The sequence below is a fragment of the Amblyomma americanum genome, chromosome 9 (genome assembly GCF_052857255.1).
Source record: "Amblyomma americanum isolate KBUSLIRL-KWMA chromosome 9, ASM5285725v1, whole genome shotgun sequence".
NCBI classification, from domain to species: Eukaryota; Metazoa; Arthropoda; class Arachnida; order Ixodida; family Ixodidae; genus Amblyomma; species Amblyomma americanum.
Window position 1 is genome coordinate 39,356,940 of NC_135505.1, and position 26,292 is coordinate 39,383,231.

General features: G+C 46.9%; 1 protein-coding gene across 1 annotated transcript in view; it reads left to right on the plus strand.

The window, feature by feature from the left end:
* LOC144103923 (uncharacterized) overlaps positions 1-26,292 on the plus strand; it is a 397,175-nt gene that overhangs the window by 199,028 nt on the left and 171,855 nt on the right. The window contains exon 3 of the mRNA XM_077636642.1: positions 10,352-10,564. Within this exon, the coding sequence (XP_077492768.1) occupies positions 10,352-10,564 (213 nt within the window). The remainder of the gene's footprint in view (positions 1-10,351; positions 10,565-26,292) is intronic.

Sequence of the window (26,292 nt, forward strand, 5' to 3'; positions counted from 1 at the left end):
AAAAATTTGGATGGCAGTTTTGCTGTCGCTAATTATGAACGTGGCTTCCGTTCCTGCGCAAGCGAGTGCTATCGCAACTTTCTCCGCAGTCACTCTGTTGCGGCCTCTGATGGGTGCCACGGATACCGGCGCCACCTTGGCCATTGACTGTCAAAGCTAACGCCGCACACGTTCTGTCACTTGCCGCATCGACATGGGCGACTTTCTTCGCTTCCATATTTTGGATCTTTCGCTCTTCGGCTGTTCGCTGTTTGGCTTGTTTGGCACTTTTTTCTATGTTAAATTCTGGGTGCATGTTTCTAGGGAAGAGAGGACTCCCAATGTGTTCCTGCTTTCCGTACTAATTTCAATAACAATAATTGGTTTTTGGGGGAAAAGAAATGGCCCAGTATCTGTCTCATATATCGTTGGACACCTGAACCGCGCCGTAAGGGAAGGGATAAAGGAGGGAGTGAAAGAAGAAAGGAAGAAGAGGTGCCGTAGTGGAGGGCTCCGGAATAATTTCGACCACCTGGTGATCTTTAATGTGCACTGACATCGCACAGAACACGAGCGCCTTAGCGTTTTTCCTCCATAAAAACGCAGCCGCCGCGGTCGGGTTCGAACTCGGGAACTCCGGATCAGTAGTCGAGCGCCCTAACCACTGAGCCACCGCGGCGGGGCAATTCCGTACTAATTTCGAATTCGGTATGGATTAATTTGTCTGGCTTGAGTCTCACTTTTACAAAGGTCACCCTGCCTCTCTTGGTCGTACTTAGCCTCTCTAACTGGGAGGCTTGCACTGCCTCCGCCAATTCTGCCCACGGTTTGAGCACCCCGAGTTCGAGCGGTCGCTCGGTCGAGGTGCCCATATCCAGGAAACCAAATAATGTTCAACAGTCTCGCAAGAAAACAGCAGTTCACAATTGGTATCTAGATGCTGGGAGTGGTAAGGGAATACGTCTACTTAGGGCAGGTAGTGGCCGCTCAACCCGATCATGAAATTAAAAGAACTAGAATAAAAATCTGGTGGAGCGCGTATGGCAGAATTTCTCAGATCATGAATGGTAGTTTGCCAATATCCCTGAAGAGAAAAGTATAGAACAGCTGTCTTGCCGGCACTCATCTATGGGTCAGAAACGTGGAGGCTAGCGGAAAGAGTTCAGCTTAAGTTAAGGACAGCGCAGCGAGCCATGCAAATAAAAATTACAGGCTTAACGTTAAGAGTCAGGAAGCGGGCAGAATGGATGAGGGAACAAACGCGGCTTAATGTCATACTATTCATAATGGCAAGTGCTGGGTATGTAATGTGAAGGTATGATAACCGCTGGTCGTTAATGGTAACTGAGTGCATTCCAAGAGAATGCAAGCGTAACAGGGGCGGCAGATAGTTAGTTGGGCAGATGAGATTCAAGAAGTTTGCAAGCAAAGGGTGGATGCAGCTGGCAAAGGACAGAGTTAATTGAAGAGACATAGGAGAGGCCTTTTCCCTGCTGTGGACGTAGTCAGGCTGACGATGATGATGAAGTATGTAGGGCGCGGCGTTGCTGTTACACCCAGAGATTCTGGACAAGCGCAAAACAACCCGACAGCGTTAAGGTGCTTGCGTCGCAGAAAACCCGGTGTCGACGTTGTTGGCGTTGTAAAACGAGAATCTGCAAATAAAAGAAAGCTTGCAAAGGTAACGGGAATCGAACCCAGGCCTTTCAAATTGCGAGGCGAGCATGGGCAGAGCACACTAAGAAGGCTTTTTTTTTCCTTATTTCCTGGCTTTGGCTCATAAAATTTAACCAAAAAACACTCAACAAAAAACACACAAAACGCTATGTACACCCTCCCACTTTTTTAACCAGAACGCACGAGCGTCGACCGCCGAGTCGATAAGCGCCGTACGACGGAGCGCAGGGGCGAAATGAGCGAGAATGCGCGCGCGCGCGCAATGAGCACTCCGGTGCAGCTGTCCTTTGGCAGGCTGTTACGGGAACCGGATCCAACCCCACCTGCTTTTTGTGCGTTATCGCATTTCCTTCTATTTTCTCCATGCCGCTGGGAAAAGATTAAAAAAGGTGACGTGGTACCGTCTGCTTTCCTGTATGAGAGGAAGGTGTGAATTGATAAGCGAAGTAACCCCATCAGATGTCGTTGCCATCGCGCTTCATGATAATAAGGCCTTTCATCTGTTTTATTCGGGAGTGTGCTTCGCATAGCGTGAATGATGCTGCCTCGGGATCCAGAGGAAAAGAGAGTAGCTGCAGTACGCATGTCTTTGAGCGGCGCATCCCAACGACAGAGCGCGAGCACTTCAGATTCACAGCTAGCTGCAATGAACAGGATAATTTGCGCGTTTAGAGATGAAGGGCGCATATGTGACGCAGCAAGGAACTGCGTTCGGAAGACGACAGAAGAAGAGGATGCCGCCTTGGTTCTTGTCGTCGAGGCCAATCCCTTCATGACGGCCGGCCAGGTTAGAGATGCGGTTGGCCTGGATGTCAACGAAGAGTTTGTGAGAAGACGCCTTTTGGAAGAAGACCTGAAGAGTCGAAGTGCTGCTCAAAAGCCACTTCTTTCGGACGCCGCGAAGGCAAAAAGACTAGATTTTGCCCAAGCCCATCTTCATTGGACAGCAAGTGACTGGCACATTGTCGTTTGTACCGACGTGTCCACATTCTGCACGCAGTGGGACCAAAAGCGCATAGTATACTGACCAGAACTAACCAGGTTCGCATTTTCATACTATGTATATTTATTTAGTGTCCGCCTGTTTCTGTTTATCATGTAATTTTATTTGTTTTATACTGGATTACAGAAACTGGAGCAAAGGTAAAAGGCAAGAAGCCGGACAAAGGCCTTTGCTCCGTATGCAGTTCGGCACACAAGGATTACATCACAAACATGCATAACCACAATTGCAAACAAATCACTAATAATTATTCAGCAATAAATGTTTCTGTAATGCATGACAAATGATATCGAATTTTTGTTACAAAACTCCTCATAAAAATTGAGTAATTGTTTTCATCTCTTATAGGTATGACCCCCGATACGTCCAGCAAGTAAGAGCCAGTGAACGCAGAAGTGTCAGAGTTTGGGGGATGGTAACAAAAAAAGAGGGTCCCGGAGCACTACAGAGAATTGAGGGCCGATTTTGTGCTAACTCATACATTAGTATTTTAGAATATGAGTATTATAGAACAGGAGCTTCCTCATGTTCTCGACGGTCCTTTTGTTGACAACTTCTTCATTTTACAACAGGATTTGTCTCCCGGGCACACGTCTCGCGCTGTCAAAGGCCGCCTGGAAGAACTCTGTATCATGACCATTGATTGGCCGCCACTGGGAGCGGACATCAATATCATTGAAAACGTGAGGGGCATAATGAAAACAAACCTGTCCAAAATGGGGCTTCACAACACCAGCTGGGATGAATTGTGGCGCAAAGTTCAAGCCGAATGGGAGCTTTTGAAAATGGACCGCGACCTCGTACCAGCGCTGTACGACTCTCTTCCGCGACGCAATGCCGTGGTTGTTCAATCTGGTGGAGCTTTTTGCAGCTACTGAAGACAACCGGAAGCCCACTGTTTGTCAAGCAGCTGTATTAGGAAAATCTCTAATACCCCTTAGTGCTAGTGCGAGCAGATGTATCCTTATATATTCTATGCATTTTTCTTTTTGATTCTCGAAAAAGCAATAAATATATTTCTGTTATGACAGTGACAATGCGTCTGCGGTTTTCTTTCCAAGATAGAAGTTCCTGTTCAGCAGGACTTCGAGTGGCAGATACCTTTAGTTTGCCGCAGGAAAGTGCTACTGTGACCCGTAGCAAAAAGAAACAAAATGCTGATAAGCATGTAGTATAATCAGCGGGCGTATATCGCATTCCATCCATCGCTAGCGCTACCACCTGACCACTTATTTATAACTTGATGGAAGCGTTCAGAGAAGAAAAAGGATGATGATGATAACGGTGCCCAAACGAAGCAGGGGTGAGGTCCCGTTCGCAGAACAGCCAGGCAGAGGTCAGCTGCACCGCAGTGCTCACTGCGCGCACACGCGTATTCTCGCTCATTTCGCCCCTGCGCTCCGTCGTACGGCGCTTATCGACTCGGCGTTCGACACTCGTGCATTCAGGTTAAAAAAGTGGGAGGGTGTACATACGACACTGTCGTGGTCAGCCAGCGTGAGTCTGGCCTCGTCATATTAAAATTCACGAAGCATACAGAGCGGCTCTAGCCTGGAGAGACACTCGGGAGGCTCCGCAGCGCCTTTCTGGATGGCAAGAAAGCAGTTCATTCTTTCCCGAAAATAAATTCGGGTAGGTCGTCCGTCTTTGTCACAATAATAGCCTCCCATTCTGGAGCGCCATATACAGTGGAGGCCCAAGAGCATTATGAGATCAAATGGTACCCCATCCTCATTGTCAGCGCTTAAATAACGAATTCCCTGCGCGTCAAGTGGTAGCTCTTTCTTTTTTGTCCTTTGTAATACATCCCAAAAATAAATCCCTTCCCAGCAATGCAAAAAAAACGTGGTCTATTGTTTCGGGCTGTTTACAAATCAAGCAGTTCGATCACCACGGTAGAAAGAAATCCTTTCCCTCCAAAAACTCTTTAACTGGTAGTATCCCGGTGTGTAACTTAAATCACGCTAAGAAAGCTGGTTGGTACGAAATGAATAAAAGTGTTCTCAGTAAATTTGTTGTCGGTTTTGACTTCGTGAAGCGTATTTCTGTGCTGATGCGTACATGCGTAATACCCCGGCAGCGCTACAACACGATGTCACTTACCGCTCTCAAAGGCGAAGCTTAAGCGTTCTCCAATTTTTTCCACACGAACTTGGTTATGAATGCAGTTTTCGCCCATGTCTTAAGATTCCGCTATAAAATCAATATATCCACTCATCTCCCCTCGGGAGGAATTTAGTTTTTTTGCTAATATTTTTGCTACCGTCAAAAACGTTCCCCATATGTTTTGTATGGAAGTCTTAAATTCTCAGTGGGAGCGAAGGCCAATATTCAAAACATTTCGCTACGTTCTGGAACATTGTGTCATTACCACAGTTATTTCCGTAACAGTAAGTTGAATTTCACAGTTCACTTCACTTCACTTTATTACCTTAAAGACCCCACTTCGGGGGTGTTACATAAGGGGTGGGAGTACAAATATGGGTAGAATATGATTGCTTACATGATATTTATGAAATGCATATTTAAATTGTTCACAAAACTTGATTGGCAGGTGATGGCATCAACGTCGTGGGGAAGGCCATTCCAGTCTTTAGCAGTGCGAAGAAAAAAGGATGCGGAAAAAGTGACGGTGGGGGTGCGTTGGCATGACACTTGCAGTGGATGGCCGGTGCGATGAGATATGCGAGCGGGCGGTGGGATGTAGGGTGGTTGTCCGAGGGAACTGTAAAAAAACTTATGAAACAGACTAAGAGAAGCAATGCGACGACGATGGGCAAGAGTTGATAAACCTGATTGTCGTTTAAGTGACGATACACTGATGTTGTATGAATATTCAGAATGAATGAACCTCGTGGCGCGATTTTGGACAGATTCTAGTGAACTGATGAGATATGCTTGTTGCGGGCTCCAGATAGCAGATGCGTATTCTAGTTTTGGTCGAATGAGTGATTGGTAGGCGAGAATTTTAATACTTTGAGGGGCGTGCCGTAGATGACGTTTCAAAAAACCCAATGACCGGTTAGCGGATGCGACGATGTTCGTTACATGAGAGCGCCAGGAGAGATCCTGGCACAAGGTGACACCTAGGTACTTGTATGAGTATACAGATTCTAGTGGAACGTTAGCAACGGAGTAAGGGAAAATATGGGGGTTACGCCGGCGGTGAAAAGATACGAGTTTACATTTATTAGGATTAAGCGACATTAGCCAGACATCGCACCAGGCATGCACTGTGTCAATGTCGTTTTGGAGCTGTGATTGGTCAAAGGTGTTGGAAATCGTGTGGTACATAACGCAGTCCTCTGCAAACAGACTAACATTGCAAACCAGGTTTGAGGGTAAGTCGTTTATGTAGATTAAGAATAGGAGGGGAGCAAGCACAGAACCTTGGGGTACGCCTGATGTTACTGGAAGAGGGTTAGAACTCTGGCTGTTAGCGAGAACAAACTGGGAGCGGTTAGAAAGGAATTCTTCGATCCACAATAAGACGTTAGGATGCAGTTTTAGCATGGTTAGTTTTAGCAGTAAATGCCTGTGGGGAACTTTATCAAATGCTTGCAAAGTCTAGAAAAAATAGCGTCAGTTTGTAAATTTAGGTCGAGGTTAGAGTGAACGTCATGAAGAAAGACGGCCAGTTGAGTTTCACATGACAAACCCTTGCGAAACCCGTGTTGTGAGGGATGAAAGAAGTTGATAGCGTCAAGAAAGTCTATGATTTGAGAATAGATGACGTGTTCCATGATTTTGCAAGGTATGCTGGTTAATGATATCGGACGGTAATTTAAAGGAGAATCTTTATTACCGGACTTAAAGACGGGAATGACCTTTCCCACTTTCCAGTCATCCGGAATGAAACCTGTAGAAAGAGACTGTGAAAACAATAACATTAAGTACATTGCAGAAATATTCTTAGTGTTGCGCAGTATTTTGGAGTTAATTTCGTCGACTCCGGCCGATGATGAAGTTTTAAGGTGTTAAATGAGCAAGGAAATGCCGGCTTCAGAAAACGCGATAGCAGGCATGCTGGACTCTATATTGACGGCGAAAGTTGCAGTTGCTGGGTGAATTTCGTTAGTGAACACAGATAAAAAGGCGTTATTAAAAATGTCAGCGCACTCAATGTCATCAGCTTCCTCTCCAGACTCTTTAGTTAGAGTGATGGTATGTGCCGGGTGCTCACTTATGACCTGCCAAAACTTTCTGGGATTGGAAGTCAACAATTTGGGGAGGTCGTTGTGAAGGAAAGAGTATTTTGCGTTGCGAATTTCTGATAGGTACTTGCGTTCGGCTGTATAGTATTTTTCCCATGCGCACTCGTCGTATTGCTTTAATTTTGCCGCACGGAAAAGGGGCTTCTTTTTATTGTCGAGTTTTTTTATCGTTTTGGTATACCATGGTTTCTGGCGGTCCGAGTGGAAGCTTATTTTGGGGATGTATCTATCTTTTAGTTCGCTAACCTTTTTCTTAAAACGGGACCAATTGTCATTTACTGAATTATCGTGAAAAGATGCTTCAAATGTTGTGAGATATTGGTTTAATTTAACACTAAAGGCTTCATAGTTTCCTTTGTCGTAGAGGCGAATAGTTTTGTTTTGATTCTGGCGTCGTGATGGGTGGAACTCAAATGTGGCGTGGATTACTTTATGGTCGCTGATTTCGCGTAGATAAGTGATAGATGAGAGGGCTTCCGGGTGGGTAGTCAGGATTAGATCTAGGATGTTTGCACCGCGGATCGGTTCAGATACGACTTGAGTTAAGTTGAAGTTTAGGCAGACCTCGATAAAATCATTCGCTTCCCTGTTGCCGACTGCTGTCTGTGTCTGCCAGTTGATTTCTGGAAAATTGAAGTCTCCATAAAGAATGATATGCGCTTTTGGGTATTTCCTCGTTAATTGGCTGATCTCGTCGTTAAGCATTCGAGAGAAATCGGAGTTGGTATTTGGTGCTCTATAACAAAGGCCCAGCAGTACGGTTTGGGGCGCAGCGCGACAAAGTAGCCATACTATCTCAAGGTCTGATGGAATATTAATAACTGTACACGAGAACTGATTGCTAACTGCGATGAAAACGCCTCCACCTCGAGCGGATGTGCGATCTTTGCGAAGAAGGTTAAAATTCGGTAAGTCAGCAAGAACCTCAGTATCGGTGATGCCATTAGTGAGCCATGTTTCGGTAAGTATCAGCAAGTTACTAGTAGAGGAACACACAAGATTGGAGATGATTTCGCGTTTCGGAAGAAAACTACGTATGTTTGTGAAAATCGCCGAAAAGGAAAGATTAGGCTGGGGGGTGGCAGGTACATGAGCGGCTGGGGGCTGGCGGCGCAGCAACCGCTATGGTATCTCTTTTACAGATTGCGATGGTTCGTCGAAGATATATCGTCGGGAACCGATGAACAGGGTTTTGTATCGCAAAGAAAAACGGTTAGTCTTGCTTTTGGCAAATGTAACTAGGTGTTTGCGCACATTGCGAACGCGGCGTGAAAAATCTTCACCAACGGAGTAGTCAGTGTCCTTGAATTTGCGGCCATTAGCTAGAATTTCGTCCTTCGTTTTGAAAAGTGCGAATTTGGCAATTAACGGACGGCAGCGACCAGGTTCGTGGCGCCCAAGACGGTGAGTGCGGTCTATCGTTTTGGGGTCGAGGGTGATGTCCAAAAATTCGGATCAATGACGAATTAGTAGCTTTTCAGAGTCGGCCCACGTTTCAGATGGGTCAGGGTCCGGAATGTTGTAGAATATGAGGTTGTTTCTTCGTGATTGGTTTTCTGCTTCGTCTATGCGATCCTCGAGATCACAGAGCTGGCGAGTTTTCGGGGTGGTGTGAGTGCTTAGGCCTTCTATCTCTGTGCGTAGTGACTGTATGGTTTGGTAATGACCTTCGTGAGCGCTGATGCGCCTGCTTAGATCAAAAATAAGGTTGTCTGTTGTTAGTAACTGGTTTTTGAGGTCTGTAACTTCCGCGATTAATGTCGACTGACCGGCGGACAATTTTTTAAGTTCCGTGACTATAGTTTCGAGTGAAGCAGGGCCGGGGTTAGTCTCTATGTCACCGGACAACAAAAGCAAGGAAATAATGACATCAGAACACTCAGTGACAATGGCAAGGCAGCATTGCGGGCTCGGCAGCTGTATCAAAAAGTAATCCCTAGATTTCTTAGCGTAAAGACAACAAAGCTTACTAACCTGCATGGCGAGGCAGAACGGGTTAAGCGACCGCATCGTGGCACAGCCACCGAGCCCACAAAGCGACGCCGGTGGCCGAAGCTGCTTAAAAGCTGGAGCGGGAGAGGATGTTGATGGCGATGGTGTTTCCAACTGTCTGTCGAGGGTGCAGTGCACTGGTGAGGTCAGCGCACGATCGGGCGAAGCGGTGATGGCGCAAGGCTGGCACATATCGGTTCGGTTGAGAGCGGGCGTCCATTCCGGCGAGATGTCCGGTGGACAGGCAGCAAGAGGGGCGAGGAAAAGCGTGGTAATCCAGAGGGGAGCAATCACCTGCATGCCGAGGCAGAACGGGTTAATCGACCGCATCGTGGCACAGCCACCGAGCCCAAATATGGCCAGCAATCCTGGACTTTTGAGCGGGAGGGCGTGGGTTCAGAATGGGGCGAGCTTCGATGGAGACGAAACACAAAAGGCGCCCGTGTGCTGCGAGATGTGAGTGCACGTTAAAGGCCCCCATTCGGTCTAAAGTAACCTGGAGCAGTGCTGTATGGCGCCTCTTTCTTCTTTTACGCCTAGCTTCCTCTATTGCCTCACGGCGCGAAGGATGTGGCCATTTTATTGCAGCAGCATCAGACTTCACATTATGCGATTCGCGTCGGGTGTTAGCTGATTGGCCGAAAGGGCGGTGACGTCACAAGGTCACGTGACATTGTGATGGAATTACACCCTGCCCAAAGTAGAATGTGGCAATTAATGTAATTCAGCGCACTTAATAACAATAATTGCTTTTTGGGAAAGGAAATGGCGCAGTATCTGTCTCATATATCGTTGGACACGTGAACCGCGCCGTAAGGGAAGGGATAAAGGACAGAGTGAAAGAAGAAAGGAAGAGAGAGGTGCCGTAGTGGAGGGCTCCGGAATAATTTCGACCACCTGGGGATCTTTAACGTGCACTGACATCGCACAGCACACGGGCGCTTTAGTGTTTTTCCTCCATAAAAACGCAGCCGCCGCGGTCGGGTCCGAACCCGGGAACTCCCGCCGGCCTACTAGTACACTTCTCCTAATGTAATTTCGCGTCCCGGGTTAATCTCAAAAGTCGCTGATTAGCCAAGAGGGCGATGATATCACCAGGTCACTTGCCTGCGGCGCGAAAATTAAAAAAACTCAATGACAAGGGGCGAGTGCGGAACTGGGGAAAGGTTAGACAAACGGGCCGGAACAAGTTCTCGGCGGACACAATCAGCACATGAATATTTGTGTCGAAATAAAAATAAGATGAATTGAAATAACGCGGCGGATGCGATGAAACAGTGGCAGAAACATGAACAAGTAATAGCAACGTTGCTTCCAGTTCTGTAGAATTCCGTTCTAAAGGTGACTTTTCAAGTGTCCCTATTATTTTTCTTTAACCAGCTTCATAAAGGTCGCATTAATCAGTCAGCAATTTCTGTCACAGCACACGCCGCAACTCATCAGTTAGCGCTGAAAGATGGATTAATGCGTAGTCGCACTGGCGCAGGTGGTGAGCCTGAACCCGTTCAAGGACACTCCTCCTACCACGGCGTGGGCCTCAATATCGCGCAACCTGGAGAACGTGCTGCGCATCAGCTCCAGGCGTTGCCGCGAGCGCACTATCCTCATGTTGGACCAGTTCATCAAAGGGGACTTGGCAAGCCTGCAGCGCTTCTGCACCAAGGACGAGTTCGCCGTCAAGGAGCAGCTGCTGCAACAGGTCCGTGGGTCTCACGTAGAGCACGTATTGCGTATAACAGCGCACATGTTCACAGAAGTGGCTGAAATGTAGTAGGAGCTTGTACAAGGGCGCGCGGCGACTGGCAATCTAACCGCTGTGTGAGCAATCGGTTATTCGTTTTGCTGTCAACAACTGGAATCTGCTTTGCTGTTTAGCCAATTAAAGGCCATTTTTCCAAGCGCATATTCCCAGAGAAATCTGAGCGCCAAGCTATGGAATGCGCGTGCTCACTAACTGCAGTCTACCCGACGGTGTCCGTACGATGGACAAGGGGAAAGTGCACCGACCACTTAAATATTTTGGTTGTCTTATTAAGGACAGCAATGAGAAAATAAGTTTAATTTCTTGCGTTCTGAGTACAGGACAGCAGCCGAAGATAAATTGCGAGGTGAGGCAGAAAAAAGTTTCTTTGACACGCACCCCTGGTACTGGCCAAAGACATCGAGAAAGCGCAAGTGACTCATGACGTATTTCAATCGGTGATTGGTGCCAAGTTTTTATTTGCTCCGAGAAACCGAAGAGCGTGTTTCCATTTTTCGATTTGGGTTCTGATCCTGAGTTTTGATTCAAACACGAAGGGTATCTTACCACTTTGTAGATCCAAAGAGCTGGACTGGATCGTCGATTCGAATACCGGATCAATAATGGCATCTCTTTTTTGTTCCGTGGTTTCATGGCTCATGCTGTAAATGCGCCGTGTCGATGCATCATTCCATTTATCGTAATATATGAACGGCGACCGAAGGCAGGTCTCTGTCCAGCATACGCTAGACAGCAAGCAAAGTACAGCCGCTGCCAGAAGACTGAGTATACGCCCTTTTTTCTTTGCGAACAAATGTTGCAAATGACGATTACAGATGCTTCCCAAAGCGCTTTCGGCGGAACCTTCAGCACGGTGTTTGCATTGGTGCCGGTGCAGATGAGAAAGCGCTCGTAGCCCCCTTTTTAATGGCGTCGCTTATCTGTTCGAACAGAGAGTAAACATTTCAAGCAGCCAGACACCCTAGCTCAGAGGCGGTAGCGGAACCACAAACGGGGTGGAATCTTACAGACCAGAAGTCAATAGTAGGCAAAGCTTGTCTTAACGACATTCTTAAAGAAATAAACACGGCCGCAATTAGATGGCCTGCCATAGGGGTCTACATCATCATCATCATCATCATCATCATCATCATCATCATCATCATCAGGCAGGCTACACGTAGTGCAGGGCTAAGGCATCCTCTATGTCTCTCCAATTAACCCTGTCTTTGCCAGCTGCGGCCACCCTGTCCCCACAAACATAATCTCATCCCCACATCAAGCTTCCTATCGCCCACTGCTGCGCTTGCTAAACCTCCGATTTGAACTGGTTCGATTGCCATATATGAGATGGTTGGACTTAGCGGTTTTTATTTTTAGAAAATTTGGCGGACTTTTTTCGTGTTTATTTCACAACGCCAGTTTCGGTTTCTTTGGCGAATATTATTTTATACATAAGAATTTAATTTTTTTTGTCGATGAAATATGTGAGGTCCCTGTGCGGTGAAAAGTTACGAACAGCTTATATTACCCTTTTTTTAACCAGCTGCTCATGTAGCAGTATGTACCGCATAAATGGCTGCCTAAAAGGTTCTCTAGAAGTGCCTCTAATAAAGTTGCGGTATAACTGCGAAGTTAAAGCACGCCGCTTCACGAATGTTATACGGGAATAATTTTTAAATGTGTTTTGCAGAAGCTGAGTTATCTGCAGTCAATGTTTAAATTTGAGCGTCTGCACGCCTTTAACTCTCTTCTCGTAACTTATTGCACGCTGGAATGTCGGCGCTTCTCCGCCGGCGCAATCTCCAGGGGCGGACATTGTTGACCTGCCGGACATTCTTGACCACGGTAGTTGCCTGACGCCGGAAAGAATTTAACCAATAGACACCTAGTAACTTGTTACGCAGATGCGAGCTGCGGAGGAGGGTGCGAGTTTGAAAATGTCGCCGGGAAGGGCTCGCCAACTTACGCGCGTAATTGTGGGCTCTCTGCTGCGTATAGAAATGTATAATTTGGCTCAGGTGTTCATGACAACACAATGCAGGGATTGAGCTAGTTGAAGTTCTCTCCTAGGATGTTGTTTCAGGGCCCCTGATTCAGCGGGCTTTGCTGATGAAAGTCGTGTAGTCGTAAGAAAAAGCAAAAATGCCGAAGTTGGACCATTAGCCTAAACGCAAGAGGGATTTCAGTTCTAAAACCCTGATTGTCACAATCTGGTTGCACTCTGGGCTAAACGACAGGACCGCTCACACTACACTCCGCGTGATGAGGTAGTGATGGGACTGCTGCTTAATTGTGGCGGAAGCAAAACACGACACCTTCGAGCTGTTTATGCAATCGCATACCGTTTCGCATTCACGGTTGCTTGTTAATGTTCCAAAAAGTTATAATGTTCTTACCTGAAGTGAAAAAAAAAACCCCTAAAAAAGTGACAGCCCCAAGTCGGTTGATAAACGTCTGATCAGAGGGCACTACGCTAGCCAGTAGCGCTTAGCTAATTGATCGAGCTGTGTTTGGGTGTACGGCGCTGTGTACGGAGCTGTGTTCGGCGTGTATGGGTTCGCGGATCAATGCCTCATATCGTACAGTCACTGCACTAAATTACTAAGATACCTTTGTCTCAACACATTCCTGGCTTTTGGGCTATCTTAGCTTTCTGCTGTGACCTTCTGTAACTGCTACTGAATAGCCAGTTTGTTGTGATATACATGCCAGAAATACTTCCATTTTTTGGTTAAAACCGAATTTCCAAAAATGAATTCGACGCCTATTTATCAGTGTTTTTCGGCTTAAACCGCAAATTCTAATTTCTAGAGGACCCATTAAAGGACAAAAGCCTCTCCCATGTCTCTACAGTTAACCCGGTCCTATGCCATCTGTGGCCCCCTTATCGCCCGAAACTCATCTCGTCCCCTTACATACCTTTGTGCCGCCCCCTGCTACACTTGCCTTTTGTTGGTATCAAGTCCGTTACCTTTAACGACCATCGGTTATCTTGCCTTCGCATTACATGCGCTGCTGTAACCCATTTCTTCCTCTTGATCGCGGCCAGTATGTCATTAACCCGCGTTTGTTCTCTGACCCACACTGCCCTCTTTCTGTCCCTTAACGTTATGCCTATCAATTTTCTTTGCGCGGTGTGCTGCGTTGTCCGCAATTTAAGTTGAATCGTTTTCGTTAGCCGTCACCTTTCAGCCCCATAGGCTACTCGGGAGCGCTACCTAGGTCTCACAAGCCCCACCAGTAGCAGCATGTGCTATTGCAGGGCAGTGGCGCTTCGCTTAACCGCTGCGCCACTGCGCCAGGAGTAGAATGATGACTCCCAGCGATCTGTGAATCTAAAGAAAAAAAAGACAAATTCCGCTTGTATGGCCATTAACTCATTAACGATATCGCGTGATTCCCTTAAGAGGGAGCTTAAGTGGCCCGTCCAGGTTTATATGCTAGCACGAGGGCCCCCATTCTACAACTTCCGTCGATGGTTGTCACAAGCCTGCGTGACCTTGAAAACCGAGCCCCAACCCGAAACCGAAGTGCTAGCGCACATAATTTCTTTTCCGCCTAACAACCGTGAAACATCGTCAGTTTCTTCATCATTCTTTATTGTACCGGCTCATTTTATATACAGTTCTGCTCGGGAGCCAAAGTCCATTATAACGTCGAAGTTCTTCTCCTTTCCAATTCTGTATGAGGTCTATTGACTTTGCTATTTTGACGCTTGTGCATTTATAAAGAATGAGATTGTCGAAGCTGCGGCGCGGATTAACCAGCCGCGCTAGCGTAGGTAATGAAACTGACACGAGTATTGCGTCATCCACTGGCCCCGTCCTGAGTGTGGCATAAGAAACGCTGCAGGACCCGCCGCCTGTAAAGCGTGGGCCGGAGGAGCAGTGGCGGCAGTTGCGCTTGAACAATACGGACGTACAAATGTACGGAAGGAGGCCGATTTCGTAGTCCGCGGCAAGGTGGTTTGCCGAGTCTGAAGTGCAGTGCACGAAGTTTGGGTGCCTAGCAGGAGGAGCGGGATGTCCGAGGAGCAGGCGTCGGCGAAAGGCGTGTGCTAGCAGGCAACACGCCTCTCTGCGGGATGGCAGCACGGTGCCGAAGGGACCTGGTAGGAGAGGTCAGTGGCAGGTTATTGAGACTGACGGGATGTTGAGAAAGGTACAGGTAGTGTGCAGGCGCTTCGCACTAGGCAGACGGTGAGACGTGAGCTTGGCTAGATTGACGGTGTAAACGTTGCGCGGCGCCGAGCTTTTGAGGCGTAACCCGTGGGCGGACTGAAGCGTAGCCAATGCGTCTAATTACTATTTGCGTTGTAGTACTCGCTGACGGCTATGCTAAGGTGGGCTTCTGGACTCTCACGCCAGCACAGGCCGCGAATTATAGTGCGCCGACACTCTAAACACTAATTACCATATGAACGACTAAAAATATAGTCTACTGGCAGTTAGCTCATTCTAATAGCGGGCAGGATATGCTGCGCAAGCCTTGGGGGATATTTTTCTATCCCTAAAAATACGGTACATTTAGGATTGGAAACGAATGGATTTTCTCTCTTCGAAACATGCGAAGTTCTAGTAGCTGCCAAGATTTTAACCCAGGATTCATTTCTCCTCTAATTGATTTTTCCGTCGCTGAGTGTATCAAGGTTTGATTTCAGGTGGAGATGTGCCTCCTTAGCCAACAGTATTACACTGCGTATATTTTGGAATCAAAATTTACCCCGGGGATCGGGCAGCATACTCTTCCCTATTAGGGAGTGTCCTGACTGTTGGGGGTTGCACTAGAGGAGAGTGTATTCCTTTTGTTGTTCCCTATAGCGTAGTTAATTTTTTCAGTTCACGATGCCGCCTTTGGAGACTAAAGGTGTGTTCTTTTGATGTTCTTTTTGTTAACACCACCATGAATGTCATGGGTGTGCAATGGCAATGACTAAATGCTGCTCAAATATAAGCACGCGCAACTTTCTGTGAAACTATGAATGGATCTGCAATGCCCTCTGGTGCGTAGTCTAATGACTGCAAAACACTACCGGGGAGGGCGTCAAGCTTGGCGAAAGCGCGGCCTTGTTTGTATTGGCTTCTTGCGAGAGCACGGCGAGAGAGAGGCTACACTGTCGATGTGCACATCGCACTACGACCTCAGTCTTCAATGATACTCGACAGCAGAATATCTGCTTGCAGTGCTGATTATGTGCTTAATTTATGTTTACGGAAGAGAAAACGGAGCGAATCTGTCGTGTTGTATGCAAGCACGAATACAGGTGCGGATACACTGCAGAGCAGAGAAGGCATGGCAGCAAGAAATATAAAATTGTGCATGGGCTTAAGTAACAATAAATAAGAAGACAGACAAGGAGAATGTCGTCAGCAAGTTGTAAAAGAGAGTTGAAGGAGTTGATGGGTAATGAACGTTTTCGGGCAGCAGCCGCAGTAACAATTCCATTATTGACATTTGCAGTGGTGCTCATGTAATTGACATAGTGAATGTAACGAAAGAGGTAGTAAGGAAAGCCTAAAATGTCATTTAGACGTGTAATCCGGTGAGTGAAGATGAAGTCTGATATTCGATAAAAAATTGGGGCCTACTTCACCACGCTCTTAAAAATGCGCTATCATTTAGACTAGTGCAATTTTCCTGCAAAACTCGTATTGTAACCCGTACCGTTCTCGTTAGAGGTATGCGCGAATTGGTTGCTTCTAGAATGTTCGAGCTTTTCCGAAATTTGCGCGTCCTTGAGAATTTTCGTGGCGGAGCTAACTTCCAAATTTTTGGGGTCCTTACATTTTCAAGTGTGGCGGTGCCCTGTAATCGGTCCACTGAGGGTCACGTGGTGTTGTAGACGTCACAACCCTCTCAATACCATTCATAGATCCGTGCGGAGTCCTGTCGTCGCTTCGTTGGGGGAGGGGGGGGCGGTTATAGCTCTTTCATTTGCTGTCCTTTGCGAGATTCACAGCTCAGAGAGGGGAAGGGTTGAGCGCGGAGGGTAGGGAAGGTTTATGGTTTATGGAGGTTTTAACGTCCCAAAGCAATTCAGACTATGAGGGACGCCGTAGTGAAGGACTCCGGAAATTTTCGACCACCTGAGGTTCTTTAACGTGCACTGACATCGCGCAGCACACGGGCCTCAAGAATTTCGCCTCCATCGAAATTCGACCGCCGCGGCCGGGATCGAACCCGCGTCTTTCGGGCCTGCAGTCGAGCGCCATAACCACTAAGCCACCGCGGCGGCTGGGTAGGGAAGGGCGGTTCGTGAAAGAGGGCACAAAACACACCAGGCAAGCCACATAGATGGGTGGCAAAGAGGTCTTCCTTGGAGAGGGCTTGAGGTAGGGGGTTAAGGTACGTTGTAGCGACCACAGAATGGAAAGGTCTTGCATTTTCTTAGAATGACGAGGGAACGGAAAAAGGTAGTGTAGCGTAAGTTCACTAATCAGTTAGCGGTAAGGGGGAAAGTACAGGAATTCAGGATATCGCTTCATAAAAGATATTTGGCTGTAACTCTAGAAGACGATGCTAATGTTCATACAATGAACAATAATCATACAACTATGATTACGGAGTGCGCAATAGAAGCAGGTGGCAGGGTGCCTCGACAGTACAACATCAAGCTATCTCACGACACGAAGTGATTAAGAAACGCCAAAGCATAAAAGCGTCTAACCGTACAGACAGAATAGAACTGGCAGAGCTTTCGAAGTTAGTTAATAAGTGCAAGGTAGCCGACATAAGGAAGTTTATTATGGAGAAAAATGAGCATGCTGTAAAGAACCAAGGTGTATCCCTCAAGCTGTGAATAAGAAACTGGGCAAAGGTAAAAACCAGATGTAACAGTGCGTTAGACACGAAGAAGGCAATGTCATTGGCGATACGGATAAGATAGTTAAAGTAGTCGAGCTCTATAGAAATCTATACTGAAGCGAATGCAATCAGGACGTTAATGAGGAAGCCAGTAGCACGCAGCAATGGGAAAACCCGCCAGTAACGAAAGAGGAAGTAGAGAAGCAGAGGCCAAAAGGCAGTGTCATTAGCAATATGAATAAGTTGGTTAAAGTAGCCAAAGAATTCTACACAAATCTACAGGGTGTTTTAAGGAAGACTAAGTAATTCTCAAAAATACCGTTTTTGAGGCAAAGCTATGGCTTTTTCAGCATCGTATTAGCAGGATTGGCGGACGCCAGGAAAGCTGTGAATCGTTTTATGTAGTAAGCTGCTTAACTATTTGTTAATAATTAACTCTATATTTATTAGAGTTAGGCGCATAGTTTCAATCAGAAATTGGTAGCCGGTCGTTAGTAACAGCAACATCAGTTATCAAAATTTTGAAACCACGATTATCCTTCGCGATGTGGGTCGACAGAATTCGACTTTTTTTACTAGTTACGTGCACTGGAAAGGTTGCTTTGCCTGCATGCTTTTTGAACGCGCATGTATCTTGGCACGATGTAGCCAGATTTTATCGAGCCACATCGATGATGGTAATCGTGTTTTAGAAGTTCTAAATACTGATCTGTATAATACTAACGACCGGCTAAAAATATCGATTTTGAAGAAGGCGCCCAAATGTAATAGTTAAAGAGTTAATTATAAGAAATTAATTAACCAGATAACTACTTGAGCTACTTCACATGATTTCCTGTGTCCACCAACACTGCTAATACTATACAGCAAAAGCCATGTCTTTACCCCCAAAAGCCTATTTTTGAAAATTACTTAGTCTTCCCTGAAACACCCTGTATACAGTGGCCACATTAATTATAACGTTAAAAAAGAACCGGTAGCACACAGCAATGGGACATTGCGGTAGTAATGAAAGAGGAAATGAAGAAAGCATAAGGAGCAATGCATAAGGGGGAAAACACCAGGTAACACCAGATCTGTTGAAAAACGGACGGGAGACTCTGCTAGAAGAACTAGCCACCTTGTATACGGAACGACTCTAGACCTCGAGCGCACCAGAAGCTTGGAAGAACGCTTAGGTTTTCTTAATTCATAAGAAAGGAAACGCCATGGAGGTGAAAAATTACACATCGATCAGCTTACTGTCCGTCGCGTAAAAGGTGTTCCCTAAGAAAATCGCTAATAGAATTAGGACAACCTTAGATTTCAATCAACAAAAGGATCAGGCAGGCTTTCACAAAGGATACTGGAGAATAGGCCATATTCACACTATCAATCAGTTACAAGCGAAATAGGCAGAGTGTAACCAACACCTATACATTGCCTTGATTGGTTACGAGAAAGCATTTGAGTCCGTGAAAACCTCAGCAGTTTTGCAGGCATTGCGGAATCGGGATGTAGGAGAGCCTTATGTGAAAACACTGGAAGAGATCTGTAGCAACTGCACAGCTGCCATAGCCCTGCATAATGCCGGAAAAAAACTGCAATAAAATAGGGCACCCGGCCGGTAGCAACGATCTCGCAAATGCAATTCACCGCCTGTATACAGCAGGTGTTCAGATCGTGAATGCCAGTTTACCAAATTCCCTCAAGAGAACACTATGTAACCGTTGTACCTTACCGGTACTCTCTTAGGGGGCAGAAACGTGGATTCTAACGAAAAGGGTCCTGCTTATGTTAAGGACAACGCAGCGAGCTATGGAACGAAAATGATCGATGTAACGTTAAGAAACCAGAGGTGAGCTGTGTTGGTGAGGGAAAAAACGCTGTTTAACGACATCCTATAGTTGAAATGAAAAGGAAGGAATGGGATTGGGCAATACATGTAGTACGAAGGCGCGATAACTTCTGGTTCTTAAGGGTAACAGAGTGGATTGGAAGGGGAGGGAAGCCTATACAGGGCGAAGAACTTTAGGTGGGCAGGTTTGATTGGGAAGTTTGCGGGGAAACGGTAGCCGTCGTTGGATAACGACGGGGTTATTTGAAAGGACGTCAGAGCGGCCTTCCCGAACAGTGGGCATAGTCAGGCTGATGATTATCATGATGAGGGGCAGTGACGCGCCGAAGATGTGATTCACTACAGGACACTATATAACTGTAGCACTAGGCAGAGGTGAAACGGCGTCCGTGTTAGAGTTAACCGCACAAGGAGCGCTGGTCTCTCTTGCTTGAGGTGTGGGGCTCAAACAGTGACTGGAGAACTGTAATGGAGTCACCCTTAGGGCACTGAGACTGCACCTGTAGAAAAGCAGAGTAGCGCTCACTGCGCTGCACAGAATTGGACAAGTCTTACGAACTTTGACGAAGCATTCAGGGTGGTCCGTTTTTTAGCAGCAGCGCGAGCTTTGCAAGCGTAGTCGGCTAAAACTGGAAGGCTCCTTTCCGAGCCCGCACCATGATAGTGCCGGGGGTAAGGCGGAGGCGGCCTCTTCTGCCAGCTTTTTTTAACCGTTGGGTGTCCGGCGGTGCTAGCATTCAAACCTTGCACCTCACGAAGCGGTGGCGGACGCCTCAAGCCACCTATGCTACGACCGAGATGCAGCAATGGTGTCGAGGTAGAACGTCCGCCTCTCATGCAAGTGGACCGGGTTTCGTATCCTGGGGCCACGCAATATTCCACCCGGTTTGAAGGGAAAAAAAATCCGCACACTGATCGAATTGCATATCCAGGGCAGGGGTGCGGCCTGATCTTGGCGACGAGAACCTAAGAGCCGACAGAGCATTCCCTCAGCAGAACAGTATTTGCCCACCCTGGTGTAGTACTTGGCCACAACCTTGCATGAACAAGCCAATTAACCCTCGGCCCTCAGTCTCCAGCGGCTACGGAGCAACTTACCAAGGTGGCGGTCAGACCTGTGACGCAGCCGAGGGTGATATGAATCACTAGCCGCCATTGGAGTGTGAACCTGGCAAGGTTTAACGATAGACCCTTATCCAGTGAGGCTAGTCTAGCAGTGCTGCCCGTGGAACTAGCGTGCACTAAATGGGGTGTCATAGGGCTTCGTAAAGTTAGGGCAGGTGAGGTTTATACAGTACTAAAGAGTGGGTACAAACTGTGCTATCGCGGATTAGAGGATAGACGAGAACTTAGTGGGGGATTCTTCATCAATTAACGAGAGGGTGGCAGCTATCGTAGTTATGCTCAACAGAAGGCACAAGTTGTAGGTGGTGCGGGCCTACGCGCATATATCCAGCCATGATGACCAGATCATTGAAAGCTTCTATGAAGACGTGGAATCGGCAGTGAACAAAGTGAAATCGCAGTACACTGTACTGATGGGCGACTTCAATGCGAGGATGCGAAAGCAGCACGCTGGCGACCAGGCTGCAGGCGACTATCGGAAAGGTTCTAGGAATAGCAGGGGTGAGTTATTAGTCGAGTTCGCAGATAGAAATAATTTACGGATCATGAATACCTTCTTCCGCCAACGAGGGAACAGGAAGTGAATCCGGAAAAGCACAAATAGTGAGACGAAAAATGCAATAGACTTCGTACAATGCGCTAACCCCGGCATTGTGCAGTGTGTGGATGTCTTCGGAAAGGTGCGGTGTAGCGACCACAGAATGGTAAGATATCGAATTAGCCTAGCCTAGAAGCCCATTAAGAAGTTAGGGGTAAGAGGGAAACTAGAGAATTTCCAGATTTCACTGCAGAACAGATATTCAGCTTTAACTACGGAAGCCGATCGTTATGTCCATTCAATGAACGATAATCTCACATCAGTGTAGACTGCACAATAGAGGTAGGCGGTAGGACGGTTCGACAGGATACCTTCAAACTAGCTCCGGAGACGAAAAATCTGATGAAGAAATGCCAGAGGAGGGCGCGTAACCCTACAGACATAATACAACTAGCAGAGCTATCGAAGTTAATAAATAAACAAGTTTTATATGGGGTGAATCTAGCATGCTCTTAAGAACGGAGGTAGACTAAAAGCGGCGAAGAGGACACTAGGCATACGTTAAAATCAGAAGCCTGTGTTAAGAGACAAGGAGGGCAATTGCATTAGCCGTATGGATAAGATATTTAAAGTAGCCGATAAGTTCTACACAAATCTATACAGTAGCCAATGTAACCAGAAGTTTACTGAGAGAGACAATAGCGAACAGCAATGCGTCATCTCGTCAGTAACGAAAGACGAAGTGAGAAAACCGTAGGAGCAATGCAAAGGGTAAAAGCAGCTGGTGAGAATCGGGTAACAGCAGATCTATTGGATGAAGGAGGGGACATTGTGCTAGAAAAACTAGCTACCCTGTGTACACAATACCTTATGAGTTCAACCGTGTGGAAGCAAGGAAGAACGCTAACATTTTCTTAATTCATGAAATAGAGACGCCAAAGTCTGAAAAATTACAGACCGATCAGATTACTCTCCGTTGCCTAATAGGTATTTACTAACGTAATCGCTAATAGAGTCAGGGCAACCTTTGATTTAATCAACCAGGTGATCAGGCAGGTTTTGTAAATAATATTCCACAATAAATGATATTACCAGAATCAATTAGGTGATAAAGAAATGCGGATAATATTACGAACCAACATGTATAGCATTTATTGATTACGAGAAAGAATTTCACTGATTGGAAACCTCAGCAGTCATGCAGGCATTGTGAAATCAGGGCGTAGAAGAGCCTCATGTGAAAATATTGGAAGTTGTCTACTGCAACTGCACAGCTACTATTCTCCTCCATAAAGTCAGCAACAAATTCCAATAAGGAACGGCGTCAGGCAAGGAGACACGATTTCGCCAATGCTATTCACCGCCTGTTAAAAGGAGGTATTCCCTGATCTTGACTGGGAACCGTTGGCGACAAAATGTAATGGATAATACCCAATTAATTTGCGATTCGGAGATGACATTGCCTTGCTTAGTCACCGAGGGTATAAACTGCAAAGAATGATCAGTGAGTTAGACAGGTAGAGCAGAACAGTGGGTATAAAAATGAACATGCAGAAAACCAAAGTATTGTTCAACAGTCTAGCAAGAGAGCAGCAATTCACAATTGTCATCGAGGTGCTCGAAATGGTAAAGGAATACTCCTTAGGGCAGCTCGTGACAGCTCAACCGTGTAGTGAGATGGAAATAACTGGATGAATAAGAATGGGGTGGAGTGCGTGTGGTAGCTTCTCTAAGATCATGAATGGCAGTTTACCAACATCCCCCAAGAGAAAAGTGTACAACAGTTGTATCTTAACAGTACTCAACAAGAGAGCAGAAACGTGGAGAAACGTGGAGGCTAACGAAAAGGGTTCTGGTCAAGTTAAGGACAACGCAGCGAGCTATGAAAATAAAAATGATAGGTGTAACGATAAGAGACCGGTGGTGGACAGAGTGGGTTAGGGAACCAATTCGGGTTAATGATATCAAGTCGAAATAAAGAGGAAGAAATGGGCCTGGACATATAATGCGAAGGGAAGATAACTGCTGCTCCATAATGGTAATGGAGTGGATTCCAAGAGAAGGCAAGCATAGCAGGAGGCGACAGAAAGTTAGGTTGGCAGATGAGATTGAGATGTTTCTCGCATAGGGTTGGCGGAGCTGGCAAAGAACAGGGTTATTTGAGAAGACAGGGGAGAGGCCTTTGCCCTGCAATGGTCTTAGTCAAGCTGACGATCATGATGAGTGATGGCTTAGACACTGTGCATTTCTTCTTTTGAGACTGCTGTAGGAGCGGTATTATGCATGGTCACTCTGATTTGTCGAAGGAAATGAAGTTGAAGGCTTGTACACAGGAGTTACAGAGCTAGGTTATAAGGAACTTCACTGTTGAATATCAAAATGCACAATGAGCGTTAGAATTGAGACGCACAAAATGCACGCATTGTGTCAATGGACAGAGGAAATACATAAAGTCACTACGCGCTATCCAGAGGGCAAGTCAGTATGCACTGTAAGTTAGCGCAGTGTAATGTTGAGACGAAGACGAAGCAGGCTGTGCGCGGGACGGAGCGCTTGCACTAGACCAGCGCTCATTAAAATCATCTTTTGCCCATCGTTCATCGCGCCTCAATTTTTCGCTGGTCGCCGCTTAACAATTCGTGTGAGGTGATTCCTCCTCCTGGAGCTTCGGCGTCCTGTGTTAGCCATTGCTTCCAGCCGTGAGTTCTTGGCCTGCGTCGCCCTGCCTTGCTCCAGCCTTTCAGGCCTGCACCAACCTCGCCGCTCAACTCAGCCCCGTCGCCGGCCCCGACAACAAGAAAGGACGGAAATGATGATGCGGCTACCCCATAACCTATGGCCTGACTGACCCGAGGCGCTGGCGGCGCATGAAGACACTGTTCCCATGCCCAGGCCATTCGGCGCGTCGTGGGGCCTCAGCGATTGCCTGCTAAGATCCTGTGGCCCGGAAGCTCCGTGAACCAGGCTTATTCTCTCATCTCTCTCAACGTGGCTGCCAGCACACCACCACCATGTCCTTTCTATTATGCCGTTGCTGAAGCCCATCATTATTTCGCGCGTTCCTTCGTTAGTGTCTTCTGTGTTTCGCTACATTGCTTTATAAAATATTTTGTGATGGTTTTGTATGCATGTTCCCGATATTTTTAGAAGGCAAGTCTACAGATATGCTGGAAACTGTTAATCTCTACTTCACTTGTAATTTTTTGTACATTTAATATTGTTGTGAATAATAACGGACTTCCATATTGAATGTTTATTTTACTTTGTGACAAACAGCAACGTGTTTAAGTGTGCGTGCTACCGTTGTTTTGTCCAGGGGGCACATTCCCTGTGAAGTCAATAACTGAATTTTGACTGTGCCCTCCAGCATCAGTGATGTTGAATAAATTTGATTTGATTCGATTTGATAGGGACGATCACTCGATGACTCCGTGTAATGTGACGAAGAACACGAAGCTGGCAGTGGTGCGGGACGGAGTGCTCTCGCTAAGCCGGCGCCCATTAGAACCATCTCGTTGCCATGAGTCTACTCTCATTCATCGGCTGGCCGCCACGTAACAATATTAATATGCGCTGGCTCAAAGCGAAGTCAATATTAACTATCAGCACAGTAACTGTTACTATACACTGGGACGAGGGGAAGTCAATGTGCGCTGTCAGCACTGTATAATATCACCATGCACTGGCAGGAGGGGAAGTGAATATGCACTGTCAGCCCAGTAAAATGTCACTATGCACTGGCATGACGGGAAGTCAATAAGCACTGTCCATTAGCACAGTATAGTATCACTACACACTGGCACAAGGGGAAGTCAATATGCACTGTAAGTTAGCACAGTTTAATATTGTCCCGTAGACTATTTACGTAGGCAAATAGCCTTGCGGTGAGCCATGGATGAAGTCCGAAGAATTAGGCACCGCAGCGGTCAGAAAGAACAGCCATCACTATGGCCCGTATCAGCTCGCGCAGCGACTCTGCGGGAGGAGTCGCAGTTCCCTCAGCACTGGCGGCGATCATTGATACAGTTGTGTGGCGGTACTGCCGGGCTCATAAGTCAAAGAACTTTTCTGTTGCGCCCGCCTCACTGACGGTATCGGTACTGGTGACGGAGGACTTCGCACTTGGCCAGCGACCAGTTGTTCCTTGACATCTTCACCATCAGCGTGACTACAGCTACTACAGGGCAAACGCATCTGCCATTTCTCTCAAATTAACCCGGTTCGTTGCCACTGCGCTCATCCTTCACTTGTAAACTTAATCTTATCCACTCACCTCACTATTTTCCACCCCTGCTACGCTTGCCTTCTCTTGGAATCCACTTCGTTACCCTTAAGGGCCAGCGGTTATCTTGCCTTCGCATGAAAAATCCAGCCCAAGCCCATTTCTTCCTCTTGATTTCGACTAGGATGTCATTAACCCGCGTTTGTCCTCTCACCCACTCTGCCGGCTTCCCTCATCAAGAAAGGCACTTTATGTTTCGACATGTTCGGGTCCGCGTGACGGAAAAGCAGTTTCGTCTCTTCAACATATACTGTCACGCTCTCGTTTGGATGCTAGATGCGCTTCAAGAAAAAAAACGTTTGCCTTTTCCTTGCGAATTGTTCTAGTGAAAGTGAGCAGTAATTCCGCCTGGGATGTGTCCCATGTGCGGAGGCCTGCTTCACGATTCTCAAACTATGTCCTCCCAGAGTCTTCGAGCGCGAAGTGGACATGGCGCGGCTTATTGTCAGCGTCCTAAGCATTGAAAACGGCCACTCATTCGAACGGCTTCAGCAGTCCTCGTCATCTTCATGTGGAAAGCCGTGCAAACGGCGTGGGTCCCGCGGATGTTGAAGCAGAACTGGCGCTGTTGATGCTGGCGGATCCATTGTGTCAACGCCGACGCTTCTTGTACCCTGCAGTCAGGGAGAGGTCCGAATTGGGGAGGAAGGCCTTTTAGTCAGCGAGTGGCCTGATGAACTAGAGTGTGTTCCGTTGGTGTGCGTCCTTGGCTTGATTCCGGCTTGTAGGGAGTGTCTGGTACATGAAATGCCGACCCGGCACCTCCACCAGATGTCACGTATGCTATTTACGTAGGTAAATAGCCTTGCGGGTGAGTCAAGGACGAATTCCGAAGAATTAGCCACCGAAGCGGTCAGAAATAACGGACGAGGAGAAAACACGAGCCTCCCATTTCTTCGTCGGAAATGTTCGTTACCCTCTTCAGCGCTGGCGGCAATACCACCACGCACTGGCAGGAGAGGAAATCAGTATGTAGTGCCTGTTAGCACAGAAAAATGTGACTATGCACTGGCACAAGGGGAAGTGAATATGCACTCTCAGTTAGCAATGTTGTGAGGCTTATCGCCGTATCGAGGACGTTGAGCATCCCGCTGAAA